At 45.7% G+C, this 18,116-nt stretch overlaps 1 protein-coding gene across 1 annotated transcript in view; it reads left to right on the forward strand.

Moving 5' to 3' along the window:
• Positions 1 to 18,116, forward strand: part of LOC128833535 (butyrophilin subfamily 1 member A1-like) — a 41,845-nt gene that overhangs the window by 3,678 nt on the left and 20,051 nt on the right. The window contains exons 2-3 of the mRNA XM_054021493.1: positions 6,136 to 6,246; positions 12,208 to 12,555. Coding sequence (XP_053877468.1) covers positions 6,141 to 6,246; positions 12,208 to 12,555 — 454 coding nt within the window. The 5' untranslated portion in view covers positions 6,136 to 6,140. The remainder of the gene's footprint in view (positions 1 to 6,135; positions 6,247 to 12,207; positions 12,556 to 18,116) is intronic.

Here is an 18,116-nt window from a genome sequence, read left to right on the forward strand (position 1 = left end):
ATGATCACTTTCACCCAACCTGCCTTCCACTTTCAAATTCTCAACGAGTTCCTCCCTATTTGTTAAAATCAAATCTAGAACAGCTTCCCCCCAGTAGCTTTTTCAACCTTCTGAAATAAAAAGGTGTCTGCAATGCAATCCAAGAACTTATTGGATAGTCTGTGCCCCGCTGTGTTATTTTCCCAACATATATCTGGATAGTTGAAGTCCCCTATCACCACCAAATCTTGGGCTTTGGATGATTTTGTTAGTTGTTTAAAAAAAGCCTCATCCATCTCTTTCACCTGGTTAGGTGGCCTGTAGTAGACTCCTAGCATGACATCACCCTTGTTTTTTACCCCTTTTAGCCTAACCCAGAGACTCTCAACACTTCCGTCTCCTATGTCCATCTCCACCTCAGTCCAAGTGTGTACATTATTAATATATCAGGCAACACCTCCTCCCTTTCCCCCCTGCCAGGGGCCCTGCCCCTTTTGCGCCAGGCACACCAGATGTGGGCAGGGAGGCTCAGCCTGGCAGCAGGATCCAAGTGCAGAGGGACTTAGTGTGGGGGGATCCAGATGGGGGTAAGAGGGTTCTGTGTGGGGCAGTCTGGTGCAGGGCAGCTCAGTGGGGGATCTGGATGCACAGGGAGGTTCAGGTGCAGGAGCAATGGGAGTCTGGGCGGGGGGAAGTGAAAGTGGTTGGAGCTCAGTGGGGGGGAGTCTGGGTGCAGGGGAGGTGGGGTTCATTTGGGTGGGGGTCCAGGTGTAGGTGGTTGGGGCTCAGTTGGGTGGTACAGATGCAGGGGAGGTGGGGCTTGTCCGGGTGAGGGTTTGATGGGCCTGCTTAACAGGGGAGCCCCAGCTGCTGCCAAGGGGATCCGCATGCTGGGCCCCCGCTTCCTCTATCACCTTCTCTTCCCCATCCCATGCCCCTTCCTCACCCCTACATCTCCTCCCCATCCCACCCACTGCCTCCTGCCTCCTCCCCCCACTTCCCCTATTCCCTTCTTTTCCCCATCCCATGCCCCTCCCCACTGCTCCATCTCCTCCCCAGGCTTGTGGGGCAGGGGGCAACGGCCCCCCAGCACAAGCCAGTGGAGCAGGGTGGGTCTGGGTCGCTGCATTTCCCGCCGCCCGGTGAGTGCAGGGCATGCCCGACCCCTGCTGCAGTCCTCAGGGGAAAGGGTGGAGTGGTGGCGGGGCTGGGGCAGAGCAGCGGTGGGGGCAGCTTTTCTGGTTGGCTCAGCCGGCCGGGGGATCAGGCTGGCCGGGGCTCCTTCTGACTCTAGGCCCGGCACCATGGTAAACCCGGTACTGGTTGGGCCATGAGGACCCTTCTATGCCAGGGAGAGGGGGGAGTTACCCAGACACAGGGCTGATGATGTTACTTCTGCTGCTGTTCTAAGGGTTCTCGCAGGAGGGGGCCAGCTTTAGCACTTGCTAGAGCCCCATCAGCAGGCATCACTGAGGGGAGGGGCTGAGCCAGTGCATTCCTTGGCAGTCCTGGTCATACCCACTTCCTTGAGCTGCACTGACCCTCAATGGCTGCTTGAGCGTAGGAGAGATTAGAGGTCCTCAGTGCTGGGGTGTACTGAGCTCTGACTGTGTTGGAATTGCCAGCTATCACTTTAAACGCAGGGGGAGGGGGGGCGGAGAGGTGAGGAATTCCCTGGTCCCGCTGGCAGGCTAGAGGGCTCAGTAGCTGAGTGTGTGACTGTGCCAGCAGTCACTTTGCAGACAGCCAGCTTAAAGTGGGGAGAACTGTGCCACTCTGTTTTAGGGAACAGCCGGCTTTGTCTCTCTTCTTAGTGTTGGTTCTTGTGTGTTCTGAATTCATAGAAGAAAAGTTGTATTGTTATTTAATTTCTCTGTATGTGTATGCTGTGAACACAACAAGTGCCACCGTAAACTGGATTCCTGGTAAACGCTCTGCCCCTGGAAACCCTTACCAGGGTATCAACTGGCAAAAATCAGCGTGGGCCCTGGAGGAGAGCTGGAGACATAGGCAGCAGCCTCTCCAGAGTTAAGTCTGCAACTAAGTTTTTGTTTAAAGCCAACTTTTGCATCTTCTCTAAATTCCAAAAGATAAGTCAGCTCTGCCTGAAGGTTGGGGTGAGATTGTGTTTGTGGGGAAATTATTTGGGAAGGCATTGCAGAGCTGGGGCACCTGACAAATGAGCTGATTTCAATACCCATAAGTCTTCAAATGCTTTTTTACTCACCTCATAGGAAAAAAAGTAGTCCCCTCCTGTGACTCCCCTGATCTCCAAGGGAGGGACAGCCCCTTATTCCTCCTGTGGTAGGGGCTCAGTGACTCAAGCTAGGACCAAGGGGCTCTGAGCTCTTTGCATGCGGTGTCCCCGTCTGGACCCCTGCTTGCTGCAACAGGAGGTGATCTGAAGGGTCTGTCCATGTAACCCAAGCCCTGAGCTCTCTGCCAGGGCCCGCTGGCTCCTTTGGCTCCTCTGTCTCCCAAGGAGACACTGAGATGGGTTTCTGCCATTGCCCCCCCCCACACACACACACTTTTGAGACCCTGAACATGACCCTGTTTACAATAAAATGTTATGTAAAGCACGGAGGGAAATGTCACTCCAGATACACTGGATTAGGTAAAACATTAAAACAAGTTTATTAACTACAATGAAATAGATTTTAAGTGAGTACAAGTAATGAGGCATAAAAGTCAGAAATGGTTACAAGAAAAATAAAGACAGAAAGCTTACTAACGTCTAATTTAACAAACTATATTAGATTCAAGCCAAGTTTTTCACCTATGCTTTCAGCAGTCTTACAGACCAAACTCTTTAAGTCAGGACCCCTCACCTATAGTCCAACAGTTGCTTTCTCTGTCTTTTCAGGTGTAGAAAATGTGATGGGCAGGGAGAGAGAGAGAGGAGGGACCCTAGAGGTGTCTACTCCTCCTTTTTATAATCCTGTCCCCCCTTTGAGACGCATTTCCAGCTGGGAGCAAAGTGATAGGTAGTCGGTGTGGATGGAAACTCCATGCTTTTTCTTTGCCAGGATGGAGATTTTTGTCCCTCCCCGTTTCCTGCCAAAGAACGGCCACTTAGCAGGTACTGGTCCATCAGCCTTGTTTTCACCTGGCTGTGGTGTCAGCTTGCCCTTTGTCTCTGAGGAACTAGTTTGGCCACTCCCCAGACTTACCTGGAAAACATACTTTTAGTTATGATTTTAGTTTATGTTGATAATTTCACATATAACACTCCTACATGCATTTTGCCATGATATGATATGATTGATCAGCAAGTGATGAGTTTTTAAATGACACCTCAGAAGGCATGCCTTGTACAAACATTATTGCAGTGGTGTGTCGGGTGTGAACATGGGGGTGTTTTCTGTCAGTACCTTAGCATTAACTATTTCACCACTGTCCATTTTAGCCGCTGGGATAGGGATAGGGATGGGAAGGGGGTGGGTGGGAAGCCCTGAAGGTAAATTGGTTGTAGCGGAAGGGAAGGAATGCTGAGGGAAGCCAGGAGGAGACCCATAAAGTAAGGGAAGAGAAAGAGAAAAAGATAAAGGAGGATGGCGAAGGAAGATGAACAAAGAACAGAGAGAATGGTGGTCACAGTGGTGAGCATTTTCTCAACTGGGTGATGGTGAGCGCAATAACATGGCCTTGAAGAAGTAACACACAGTGATGATAATGAACAGTGAATTTACTCTATAAAGGCTGCATTCTGCTCTCAATCTCCCATTGGGGTTGGTGAGGGCTCCACTTTGGAATGAGGAGAGTGGTGAGCCCCAAATGGGCCAGAGATCATAATAAAAATGGAATTTGGCCCCCTGCACAGAATGAGTTTAACTCCCCGAGGCTCGAGGGAGGAGTGCTGGGCTGAGAGCCAGGAGATCATGTGGTTTAGTCTCACCTCTAGTGTTAATGTTCCTCTGCACATCACAGTCTTAGGGCTTGTCTTCACTACCAGGGTAAGTTGACCTAAGTTACACTACTCCAGCTACGTGAATAACCAGAGGGAGCAAAGCAAGAGGGGTGTGTGCTAAGCTCTGCCCCTCCCTTGGAGACAGACTGCAGGAATGTGCTTACGTCTGCTAGTGATTCCTGAACTGAGGGAGGATAAGTGCTCCTCTGCCCAACTTGGATGTGAGGCCCAATCTGGGCTCAGAGGCTCCCTAGCGCCACACAAAATAATCATTAGCTCAGGGGCTAGGGAGACTCACCTGGGATATGGGAACCCCTGGTTTACTTCCCGCTCTCTGCTGGGGGAAAAGAAAGGATTGAACATGGCGCTGATGTCTCCCAGTGGAGTGGTTTGTTTTGGGGGTTAGGCGGGGGATAGGCATCTGGAAACCCAGAGGGAGGCAGCAGAGGACATGCATGGAGGCAGAGACTTAGGCACATAGGGAATTTGTGCTGCAGAAACTTTGGCACTAAGCAGCCAAGTGAGTTAAGGCACCTACAGGGTTCGGCAGCAGCCAAGCAGCAGTTTCATGGGTCTCAGCAATGCCTAAAAATGGGACTCAGGCACCGAAGCACCTTTGTGAATACCACCCCATGTCCCTATCCTAGGAGGCCAACAAGTACCGTTCTCCCCCTTCTAACAGAGGCGGTAACTGAGGACCGGAGACACTGCTCAAGCTCACTTCTAGCAGAGTTAGGAACAGAAAGTCAGTCTCTCCTGGGGCAGACCCAAGTCACCTCCACTTAGCCACTGCCTTTTGGAATGAGTGTGCCAAATCTATGTGCTTAGCTATGCTGTCTGTGCAATGGAGCTACCCCTGCCCTGCCACGTGAACGAGGCAAGAGGCTGCAGGAAGAGCCGAGCATTGAGCAAGTCTCATGAAAGCAGAATGTTCAGAGGGTTAGGGCGCTGTGCCAGGGATCGCATATGCGGGGCAGCCCCTGAACCTCTGCTGTAGAGGGTGCAGGGAGCAGAGGGACCGGGGAGCCATAAGAAAATGGGTGGTTGTGTTTGTTTTTTATGCTATAAAGCAGCAAAAAAGATTTTTAACTTTAGTGAACCCTCCTTTCCAGGGTGTTATAATTCAGCAACCACTTGTCCAATTCACATCAAATTTGGTAGAAATAGTTTACTTCAGCCCCAAATTTAACGTTCCAATTTTGAGGCTGATAGGATCTTCCTGTAGTTTATAGATGTAGGGTCAAAAATCAGGGTTATAAAGAAAACTATTAGAATCTTAAACTATGGAGTGACTATCATCACTCTATCATACTGGGCTGAAGCAGCCTCTTCCACAGTGGAATGACTCTGCTCCAACCGGGATGTGTGTGAGGCTAAGCCATCTGGGTCTGAGAGGATAAGCACATTGCTGTGTGCAGATTTCCATAAGGACTCTTTAATTTCATATCACCATCTAAAGGATAATGGTGGCTTTCTGCTTTACAATTTCACTTGCATCTTCAGCCTTGCTACATGCAGGAGAAAAGAGTAAATTCTGCTGCTGTTTAAAAAACATCATCATAAAAGTGCACAAGGACAGACGATACTGAACTGATTCTCTTTTCCTAAATTATTTTTGCTTTGTACTGTAACTTGAATTCTTTCATTGTAAGGCACCTCCCGGACTAAGGGTCCATTTCACTGACTGTGAGAAGCTGGAAATGTCCCAGTGATCCTGTAACTGCTGGGAAGTTTCTCCTGGGTACACGGCAGGAAGTTCTCATCCTTTAATTTGCTTTTAAAATGCTCCTTTTTCTACTTGAAAGGTTCACTAATGACTTTAGATGCTCTGTATTTATCCACGTGACCCAGACCCAGAAATTGCAATGCCTTTTCTCACACTGCATTTTAAAAACAGATACAAAATACATTTTTTCTTCTTGGCTACTTTCTCTTTGTAATTTTACAACCAAAAAGTTAGTGATTTTTGTGATATTTTTTCAATGAATTTTGCAAATGCTAGTATTAAGGCCTTTGTCCAGAATATTGGACTGTAATTTGAGATGGTGAACAGTGAAGCCGAGATTTGCATGTCTTGTAACATGTCTTTTGACAAAAACAGTAGCAAACACGCACATTTTGATGCAAGTATTAATTAGCACATGTCCTAGGGTTCATATTGTGCTCAATGAATTTGTATCCCAAATTACAGCACGTTGCTCACTTGGAATTTGTTTTTTCTTTTCCTTTCTGGTGTGTGAATCAAGTTACAATGAAGATGAGGATTTCCTTCCACTCGCACTGTGCCATGGGCAACCCCTCTCTGTCCAGTTACCTCCTTTTCTTTTTTACGGTCCATGTTTCTACATTGGAATCAGGTAGGAAGCCTCTTGTCACAGAGTGTCGTCTTCTTTCTCTCAACAGTTTTAATACCATTGATCTTTTGTTATTTTGAAACAATTCATAATAAGAGCATTTTATGTAAATTTGAGAAAGAAAATCGTTTTGGGAGGGGGCAGGGGAAGATATTGATTTTTCTCCCTTTTTACTCCCCTCGGTCTCAGTGTAACCTGTACTCAGTGGACTTTTACATCATATTTCACCTTAAACTTTCCTCCTGTCTCATCTTAAACTTTTGCGATTCTACCTATCACTATTGAATATTTTCATTAATGACTTGGATAATGAACTGGAGAGTATGCTGATAAAATTTGCAGATGACACCAAGCTGGGAGAGGTTGCTACAACTCTGGAAGACAGGATAAGAATTCCAAATGACCTGAACAAATTGGAGAATTGGTCCGAAATCAACAGGATGGATTTCAATAAAGACAAGTTCAAAGCACTTCACCAAGGAAGGAAAAATCAAACGCACAGCTACAAAATGTCGAATAAATGACTAGATGGTAACACTGCTGAAAAGGATCCGGGGCTTACTGTGGATCACCGATTGAATATGAATAAGGCTACGAGTCAGTCATGGAGGTCATGGATTCCATGATTTTACGGGACCTCCGTGACTTCCTGAAAATTATGATTCAGCTCCGGGCGGCAGAGCTAAGGCTTCAGCCCTGGGAGATGGAGTTCAGGCTCCAGCCCCATATAGCGGGGCTTGGGCTTCCATGATTTATTGTTTATTGCCCACAGCCTGCCTGTGACTTTTATTAAAAATACCCATACCAAAATCTTAGCCTTAACTATGAGTCAACAATGTGATGGAGACGCAAAAAAGGCTAACTAAGATTTTAAGTGATTATAAGTAGCAGGCATAGAAATCAAAGTTGGTTACCTAAGTAATAAATATAGAAATGCAGTCTAAATTTTAACTTTAAAAGACTAAGTAAGATTTGAATTAAGTTGTCTCTCACCCTAGCAGATCTTACAGGTAGCTTACAGTTCCTTAATACACGGATGGACACCCTTCCAGCCTGGGACCAATCTCCATAGTTTAAAATCTTTCTCTTCCAGACGATCTTCCAGGTGTTGAGATGGAGGTGGCGGGGAGAGAGGCCAAGAGATGATGTCACTGTCTCTCTTTTATGCTTCCTTCTAGAAGCTAGAAAGATCCTTGCTGTGACATGAGTTAGGCTGCCCCATTGCATATGTGCCTTCTCCAAGAAGTCTCTGAGATAGAGGGCTGGGTGTTGATGAGCCATTAACACCTGTCTGGCCAGCGATGGCGACTTCTTTGTCCCTACTGAAAGTCCAGCTGTGGGCATCTCTCAACCTCATAACATATTTCAGTAACATGTATAGCAATACTTCATAACTTCACATACAATGATAGTACATAAAATCCACAGCATATTAAGATCCAACAGATCCACACTTTTAAAATGATACTTCACGAGGCATACTTTGTACAAAACAAACCATAATCACATGATAATAGTGAATATGAGGGGTCCAGGGTGCTAATTTGAGGTAAAGTGTCACACTGATTCATCCCATCTTCCATTCCTTGTTGGTTTTTTGCTTTCTCTTAATAGTTTGAGATGCTTGCTCATCCAACTTGGTCTGTAACCCTTCCCTACAAATGTTTCCCCTTGCTTGAGATTCAGGCTTCAGATAGTCTCTGCAACTTTGACTTAAAGTAATTCCAAGCCTCCTCCACAGTCAGATCCTTGAGTTCCTCAGTCTAGTCCAGTTCCCTAATTCCCTTACTTTTTTTAAAAAAAGAACAGGAGTACTTGTGGCACCTTAGAGACTAACAAATACATACTAACACGGCTGCTACTCTGAAACCTGTCATTATGCAAAGCACTGAATTTAGCCGTATGGAGTGGAAATCCATCAACTTCATGAAAAAAATCGTACAGATACAGACAGACATCATCTTCCTTTCCAATTGTTAGTCTCTAAGGTGCCGCAAGTACTCCTGTTCTTTTTGCGGATACAGACTAACACGGCTGCTACTCTGAAACCTTACTTTTTTTAATTTGCTCTTTTGAAATTAAGAACCCTAACTGCAGATCTATTTTTTATCTTTCCATTTAGTTTAAACTGAATTAGCTCATGATCACTTGAACCAAGGTTGTCTCCTACAACTAGCTGTTCTAAGAGGTCCTCACTACTCATGAATGCCAAATCTAAAATAGCATCAGCTCTTTTGGTTTGGTGGCTATTTGGGGAAGAAATCTGTCAGCTATCACATCCAGGAAAATCTGGGCCCTACTATTATTAGTAGCACTTGTCCTCCAATCTATATCTGGGAAGTTAAAGTCTCCCATAATCATAAAAAGGTCTCTATCCATATCCAAATCAGATGTGTGGGGGGAGGGGTTCTCTAGCATACCCCAAGCACTATCCAGGGGAGCCTCTGGTAGCTTTCTTCTCCAAAGTGATTTTGACCCAAACAGACTCTGTTTTGTCCATTCCATCACTTCTGATTTCTTTACAATTTAACTCCTTATTAATATACGATTCTACTCCACCACCTTTGACTTTATTTCTGTCTTTTCTGAACGGCACATACCCTTCAGTTCCTGTACTCCACTCATGACTACTATTCCATCATGTTTCTGTTAACCCTATAATATCTGGTTTCACTTCCTGCACTGGTAGTTCTAGTTCCTCTATTTTGTTACCCAGGCTCCTTGCATTGGTGTACAAACATCTCAACTGTTGCTGCTTGGCTTCACTCAGATTCCTCACCCGATTGAGTACAGTTATTCTACTTACAGTATTGCCTACTTGACTTTAGCGTCATTGGTATTGGCACTATCTTTCCTCTTATTGTCCATTCTCCTACATACTGCTCTTCCTTGCTCCATTGGAGTATTCTCTCTTGACTTTCCTGCCGGTCAATATTAGAATAAGGCATGAGGATTACATGAGCATCTCCCAGCAATCTCCCCCCAAGTTCCTAGTTTAAATCTCTTTTAATCAGTTGTGCCATCCTCCACCCCAGCAATCTATTTCCTTCCCTATTCAGGTGGAGTCCATCCCATGAGAACAGTCTTCTGTCCGTAAATGCATCCCAGTCATGAAATATCCCAAAACCCTCCTTGTAGCACCACTGCCTGAGCCATCTGTTGATCATCATAATCTTGTCTTGCCTTCACTCTCCTCCTCTAGGGCCAGGCAGAATCCCACTGAAGATCACCTGAGCCTCCATTTCTTTAAGTGTCTTCCCCAGCTTGGCATAGTCTTCTTTGGTGCATTTCAGTGAGAATCTAGCAGTATCATTTGTTCCTCATGTGAAGGACAATCAGTTAATTCTTTACTGCTCCCATTAGAATTCTTTTCAGCCTCAGGTCCACATTCTGTATCTTAACTCCTGGCAGACAGCACACTCGTCTGTTCTCCGGATCAGCTCTGGTGACAGGCCTGTCTGTTCTTCTTAGTAGGGAGTCCCCAATCATGTAGACCTTCCTTTTCTTGGTTTTGTTGTGATTTTCTGGCCTTCCTCCCAGGGCCAGCTCCAGGGTTTTTGCCACCCGAAGCGGCGGAAAAAAAAAAAAAAAAAAAGCCGCGATCGCGATCGGCGGCACTTCGGCGGCAGCCCCACCGCGCCGCTTCATTCTTCGGCGGCAATTCGGCGGCAGATCCTTCCCTCCGAGAGGGACTGAGGGACCTGCCGCCGAATTGCCGCTGAAGAGCCGGACGTGCCACCTCCTTCCATGGGCCGCCCCAAGCACCAGCTTGCTGCGCTGGTGCCTGGAGCCGGCCCTGCTTCCTCCGGTTCCTTCTGATTGCAAGTCCTCTTGTCTTTTGTTCACCCTTGCAATCTTTTGTGAGTCATCCTGTATCCTTCCCCTCTTCTTATAGGACTAGCCGTTCTTCTCTTCTTCCTTGACCTCCCACCTTCTGTGACTACCTGCTGTGCCCCTTCTTCATTTTCCAACTCAGCAAACCTATTCCTGAGCTCTGTTTCTCCTTCATTAGCTGGTCTTTTCCTCTGCCTGGTTCTCATAGTCACATGCTTCCAGTGGCCGCATTCCTCATCCAGCAGTCTCCCCTCAGAGTTCATCAGCGTAGCTTGCATCTGCCAGTCTTGACCTTTCCCTTCAGCCTTCTCTTGTCTTCCCTCCATCCTTCCCATCCATCCATCCCTCCATCCACCCTTGAATCCCCGTCAAAACTCAACAACCATAGTTTCCACTTGCATCTCCAAGTCTCTGATCTTCTCTTCCATCTTGTCTAACAGGCGGCACTTCATACAAACCAAGCTCTTTTTGGGTACCTGCTCCCAGATAATTTACATCCTGCAGCTTCCACATCTGATTGTCTTAATTGTCTCACCCATTCCTTGTCTCACTACCACTGCTGCCTCTGTATCTGTCACAGCCTTCCCGCCTAAGCTCCTGTCAAGGAGAAAATAACAAATCCCCAAACAAAATCCCCCTCCCCCAATGAACACCAAAGCAAAAACAAACCACTACACACTCCCTTCCCCAATCTCCCACTCAAACGCCCCTGTTTTCAGCTCTGTTTGCTGGTTCCTGTGCCACTGGGTGGCTGCTTGGCTGCCTTTATAGACCCCCAATCAGAGAAGCCCCACTGCCTAATCAGGGAAGCCCTGCCCCCTAATCTGAACTCTGCTTCTCTCACAAAAAACTGTGCCCTACCAGTCTCTGCAAACTGAAGAAAAAAGAAGAAAAAAAAAAAAAAAAAGAAAGAAACCCACACAAAACTACAAAAACTCACTCACTGTCCCCTATGGAATAGGTGCTTGCCTCCTTCCTTCTCCTCCCACTGAACTCCCACTCAAACTCCCCTGTTTTCACCTCTTATTTATTTATTTACTTATTTTTGCTGGCTTCTGTACCAGCCATTGGATTGTGTTATAGCTTTCTCTGCTAAATTGAGCTCATTATCAAGTCATTCCTTAATCTTCTCATAGCTCTTCTCTGAACCCGCTCCAATTTATCAACATCCTTCTTGAATTGTGAGAACCAGGACTGGACACAAAATTCCAGTAGGGGCGTCACCAGTGTGAAATACAAGGAAGTTCTGTGACCTGTGTTACACAGGAGATCAGACTAGATGATCACTTCTGGCCTTGGAATCTATGAATCTATGATGCAAAAGTTCGAATTGCACATTACACAAATAAGTCAAATATATGAAACAGAGTGATTTGAACTGAATGTGACTGACACATGCTGTAAATTCATTTTGTGTGATGTGCTACCAAGCAGAGAATGTCATAAGTGGAAGGGGCAAAGAAGGATTTTGTACTATATTTTATTGTTTTTCAAATATCTATATTTGAAAGGATACATAGCAAGTTACAAATATAAAACAAAGTAGTTTTTTTTTTCAGTTTAGCTTATGTCACTGGGGAAGGGGTTTAAGGCAAACTGAAAAAGGTCACTATTATACCAGAATAAGGGGGTCCACATAGGAGTTATACCAGTATAATTACACCTGCATAACCAGTAAAACTTTCCCATGTAGACAAGGCCTTAAGCTCCACAGCATGTCACAGACACAGCCTCTCCTTTCAGGTGTTCTGTATCATCTTTCTCTGTACAGGCCATCTGCCTCGGTTCCAGTCTAGCAAACAGTCTTCCACAGGTTAATTGTTCTGGTTTCAGCCATTAACCAGCTCACAACATTTAGAGACAGAGATCACCCATTTTTTAATTCTCTCTGGATTGGTATTGACTAGGAAAAGTGGCTGAGTTTAGCTCAAGGGTTAGTTAACATGTGCTAGCTAAGCCTGTCCTAACTTGACCTGTTTTCCAGTGCAGATACAGTGAGACCCCATTAGCTCAGTTTTAGCTGGTCAAGTTGCAACCTAGGCAGTTGTGAGAGATCACCAATCATTTCTTATGAAAGCAATCCAGCTCCCCTCTGGTCTAATTTTCTGTGTGTCTTGGTTCCTTTAACAGTGAATTTCAAGGTGATTGGACCTGATCATCCCATCATGGTCTCTGCAGGTCAAGATGCCCTGTTACCCTGTCACCTCTTCCCTAACACAAGTGCTCAGGAGATGGAGGTGCGCTGGTACCGATCCAAGTTCTCTGAACCTGTCCATCTGTATCAGAATGAAAAAGATCAGGCTGAGCAGCAAATACCAAATTATCAGGGCAGAACAGAGCTGCTGAAGGATGGTATTGTGGATGGAAGCGTTGTCCTGCGTATACGCAACATCACCCCCTCTGACCATGGGCAGTTTATCTGTTTCTTCCGATCACACAGCTTTTATGAGGAAGCCACTCTGGAACTGAAGGTGACAGGTCAGTAACTTGGGCTGCTAATTTGAATTCCCAGCAGAATAATAATTTATTTTGATGTGGAACTTGATGTGTCTCATATTCATGAGAGTATCCAGAATTCCCTTCTATCTGACAGTTATTTCCCATCAGTTGTTCAGGAGCCTATGCCCTGAGCGTAAGCTAACAGATTTCAATGTGTGTCTCTCCACACTCTGGGTGTTCTTTTCACATCTTTGTTGTGCAAGAACTGTGAGAAAATCTATAAGTACCTACATGGGAACATATATTTGATATGGCTCTTCAGTCTAACAGAGAAAGGTGTAACACAAGCTAATGACAGGAAGTCGAAGCTAGAGAAATTCAGACTGGAAATAAGGCATAATTTTTTAATAGTGAGAGTAATTAACTATTGCAGTGGTTCTCAAATTGTGGTCCGCGAGCTCCATTCAGGTTGTCCGCAGATAGTTCCCTCTAAGGTCGCACATGAGAGAATGAAGGGCCACCCACCCAGGCGTGACTCCACTAATTAGGTGCCTGGACCCTGGAGAAGACACACATGTAAGGTGAAGTTGTGGCCTTGGGGGGAATAGGGGATAAGTGGGAGGGGGCAGTGGGGTGAGAAGAGGAGGTGTGGGGAATTTGGGACGTACACGGCTGCAGCGGCCAGAGAAAGGCGACTTTCCCCAGCTCCAGGGCTGCGGCTGCTGGGGAGGGAAGGCCCTCCTTCCCAGTCTCAGCTCTCTGGCTGCTGGGGTGGGGGAGAGACCCCCCTCCTTCCCAGTCCCAGCTCTGTGGTTGCTGTGGTGAGGGAGAAACCCCACTCCTTCCTAGCCTCAGCTCTGTATTGGCTGTGGTGGGGAAGAGAGGCACATCCATCGCATTAGAAAGGTAAGAATACTGATATTAAAATATGAGTTGTGTGCTTTTATTTGTAGAACAAAAAAACCATTAATTATTATTAAGGTGTTTTTTTTATCCAAGGCGCTTTACAATAGTTAGTTAATGGTACAACAACTTTTGGAAAGATCATTAAGTGGTCCGCTGAGACCCTCAGCAATTTTCAAGTGGTCCCCAAACAAAAAAGTTTGAGAACCACTGAACTATTGGAACAACTTACCAAGGGTTGTGGTGAGGTCTCCTTCACTGGCAATTTTAAAATCAAGATTGGCTGTTTTTCTAAAAGATCTGCTGTCAGAATCATAATGGTCCCTTCTGGCCTTGGAATCTATGAATCTGTGAATGAATCTTTGAAAGACTTTTAAAGACTATTAGACCTTTAATTTTGGAGAAAACAGAAGAGGAGATAAAAAGGTGAAGAAAAATGCTTGAAAATCAGCTCTTGTTTCTTGCCACACAACTTCTAAGGGTGTGTGCAGGAGAAAGAGAAACATCCTTTTCTGATGACTTGAAGTGTCCATCCTAGAAAGGGCTGGAAACTACAGAGAGAGCAGCATCTACAGCAGCAGGACCAGATCTTTTATTTCTTCTTTTGATTATGTTTCTTTGTCTTTGACCTACGCTGACTGAGATCCAAATCCACTTTGGGACTCGTGTGACGTGAGGGGTTTCCCCTGGAAAAATACTCAGGGCTCAGAGAGGGGGTAGCTCCAGGTTATTACAACAAAGGCAATGCAGATTCTTTGATTAGAGAATGAATTGCCAGTTGCCTCCCTGCCATGCTTTGTGGGGACAGTCTATGAATACTTGAGAGTCCCCGACCCAACTCCCCGCAGTGTGCAAACAAGGCCTAGCAGAGCCCCGTGTGATATTGCTAGATACAGGATTGATTTCTGGGAGCTGTCGTCTTTGAGGTTAGAGAACTAGCAGGAAGGGTAAGCACATCTGTATGTGCTGAGGCCAGGGGCTGCTGCAGCAGCTGCTTCTGGAGCTGTTTGATGTTGGATTTCACTTTTTTGGTCTCGGCCTCCACTGCTCAACCAAGTGGTGACTAGGATGGCTCTCCTGCCCCTGAATCCACCTGCACCCTTCTTCAAAGCCTAGGAGAGCTTCCAATTGCTTTTAATGCTTGGATAAGAGTATCTGAGTACGATGTTCTTGCAGTTAATAACCGAGAACTCTCTGAAGTAAGAAAATGTGCTTTGCTTATTTAAGTGCCTTGGAGCAGAAGGGCAGCGTATATGTTACACTCTTCCCTTCTGAATAATAAATATGATACAGCACTCTCTGCATTAATTTTTGTGTGTGTCTAAAGTGAATGTGGTAGCTGCATGTTATAAATTCCACCAGCGTGGAAACCAGGGGAATTGACAGATCAGTATATTGCTGCTTTAAGGGAACTGATTGTCACATGTGATTTTTGGCAACATGGCAGATGAAATTATTTGAGATCGGCTCATGGAGAAAAGAGCTGTGCCTTGTATTAGAGAACATTTACTGCTTGAACCAGAATTGAAATGGCAAAAAGCTGTAACCATTGCTAATCACATCGAGTCAGCAATGGTGGAGGTGAATATAGTGAGCTCAGGAACAGCAGGTGCGATGTAAGCCGTTCAACCACTACATCTGGACTACAACAAGGCAGCTGAGAAATTACAAGGGCAATGTAAATGAGAAGTAACGTGCCCAGTGATTTCAAAACACACAAGGAAAAGAATGTCACCACTGAATGTAACACCCCACTGCAGACTACACAGAGATCGGCAACTTTTGGCACGTGGCCTGCCAGGGAAAGCCCCTAGCAGACCGGGCCAGTTTGTTTACCTGCCGCGTCTGCAGCTTTGGCCGATCGCAGCTCCCACTGGCCGCGGTTCACCATCCAAGGCCAATGGGGGCTGCGGGAAGGGTGGCCAGCATATCCCTCAGGCTGCGTCGCTTCCAGCAGCCCCCATTGGCCTGGGACAGTGAACCGCAGCCAGTGGGAGCCGCGATCAGCCGGACCTGTGGACGCGGCAGGTAAACAAACCAGCCCAGCCAGACCCACCAGGGGCTTACCCTGGCAGGCTGTGTGCCAAAGGTTGCCGATCCCTGGACTAAACAGGAAGTCTTGCAGAGGGAGCTCAGTGGCCTGCAAAAAGAGTGGACATTTCTCTAAGGTATGCTAAAGCAACCCAGCCTAATCAACAAGTACATGCGGTTACCATGCCAGAGGTTACTGCATTGGGTGTGGATGGAAGCAGCTCCACAGACACTGTGGATAAAATAACGTGTGCTGTTCATGTCTCTGCTGCAGCAGGAGTGAAGCCCCAGGTGGTGGAATGAATGTTGAACACTGGCTCAGCAGTTTCTAGACTACCTGAATTAATTTCCCTGCAATACGTTGGACATGTATCAGTTCCTGAACTGAGCTTACACCCAGTGTGCTACTTGATGAACCACATCCCTGTGCTTGGTTGACTACCTGCAACCCTGACATTTGATACATAACATGTACTGGCAGAATTCTGTCCTATGCCTAGGGGTACTGCTATCCTAAACAGCGATTTGTTTCCCTCACTAAACATGTAGGCAGGCAATGGGCACATTGCATTTACCGCACCTGGCACCACTACAGCACAAACTCTATTCTCTGCTCTTAACGAGGATGGTACAGAGGAGCCCCAGTGGCTGTGCATTTGGATTTGCTCACAAAATTAAATGTTGACCTCAAGTGACAGCTGTATGACAGAATTTCCCTCTCTACCATTTTCTGTCAGGGATGCTGTAGCACAAGAGGTTAAAAAATTAGTACAAAATGGTGTTATTGAAGAGATTGCATCATCTGAATGAGTCTCACCAATAGTAGTGATAAAGAGAAAGACTGGAGGTATTTGTCTTAGCATAGATTTAAGGGAGCCTAATAAAGCCATTGTGATTGACAGCTATCTACTCACAAATAGAAGAAGCATTGGTGGATCTTTGTGACAGAAAGACATTTTCTACTCTCGATCTACAGAATGCATATCACCAAGTTATACTACAGGAGGACAGAGAGATCTCACAGCATTATTACACCTGAGGATCTATTCCACTTGAAACGTGCACCATACGGATTGTATTGGCACCCAGCATTTTCCAAAGAATAATGTCAGTGATTCTGAAGAATCAGCCTGGAGTCCAGTATTATTTGGATGAAATTATTGTGTTTGGGAAGATTTGCGAGGAACATGAAAAACATTTCCATGCAGTAATAAATAGGGTGACCAGACAGCAAGTGTGAAAAATCAGGACAAGGGGTGGGGGTTAATAGGAGCTGTAAAGGCTGCTTCCCCACTCTGAACTTTAGGGTACAGATGTGGTGGCCTGCATGAAAACTTCTAAGCTTAACTACCAGCTTAGATCTGGTCCGCTGCCACCACTCCCAATGTGCTAATTCCCTTCCCTGGGTAGCCTTGAGAGACTCTTCACCAATTCCCTGGTGATTACAGATCCAAACCCCTTGGATCTTAAAACAGGGAGAAATTAACGTCCCCCCTCCTTTCTCCCACCGACTCCTGGTGGATCAAGATCCAACCCCCTTGGATCTAAAAACAAGGAAAAATCAATCAGGTTCTTAAAAAGAAGGCTTTTAATTAAAGAAAAAGGTAAAAATCATCTCTGTAAAATCAGGATGGGAAATAACTTTACAGGGTAATCAAACTTAAAGAACCCAGAGGACCCCCCTCTAGCCTTAGGTTCAAAGTTACAGCAAACAGAGGTAAACACCCTAGTAAAAGGTACATTTACAAGTTGAGAAAACAAAGATAAAACTAACATGCCTTGCCTGGCTGTTTACTTACAAGTTGAAATATGAGAGACTTGTTCAGAAAGATTCGGAGAGCCTGGATTGATGTCTGGTCCCTCTTAGTCCCAAGAAAGAACTCCCACCAAAACAAAGAGCACAAACAAAAGCCTTCCCCCCACCAAGATTTGAAAGTATCTTGTCCCCTTATTGGTCCTTTGGATCAGGTGTCCGCCAGGTTACCTGAGCTTCTTAACCCTTTACAAGTAAAAGGATTTTGGAGTCTCTGGCCAGAAGGGATTTTATAGTACTGTACACAGGAGGGCTGTTACCCTTCCCTTTATAGTTATGACAGGAGCCTATATAAGAAAAAGACCCAAAAATTGGGACGGTCCCTATAAAATCGGGACATCTGGTGACCCTAGTACTAAACCACATCAAAACTGCAGGACTGAAACTGAATTGCGCCAAATGCCAATTCTGACAAACAGAGTTGTTATTTCTGGGGCACATAATTTTGGAGACTGGATTGAAACCTGACCAGGACCACATCATGGTGGTTAAAAACCACCACCTCCAAGAGACACATAAACCTTACATGCTTGCTTAGTTTTTATGTCATGGTATGCCAAGTTTATTCTGAACAACACTTCAGTCACCGTTACAAACATACTCCAGGGAATCTCGAGCTTGGCCTGGCTGACTGTTGCACAAGTTGTTTTGAAACAGTGAAAGATTTGATTGAAAATAGTCCAGCACTTGCATTGTTTGACCCTGCCTCAGACTACAGACTGGGAGCAACACTTACTCAAATCCAGGATGACAACATGGAGGACACTGTTGCATTTGCTTGAAGAACACTTACAGAAGCTGAGAGGAAGTATTCATCTGTTGAAAAGAAAGCACTTGCTTGCTATGGACTATG

Source organism: Malaclemys terrapin, chromosome 3 (assembly GCF_027887155.1).
Source record: "Malaclemys terrapin pileata isolate rMalTer1 chromosome 3, rMalTer1.hap1, whole genome shotgun sequence".
Classification (NCBI taxonomy): Eukaryota; Metazoa; Chordata; order Testudines; family Emydidae; genus Malaclemys; species Malaclemys terrapin.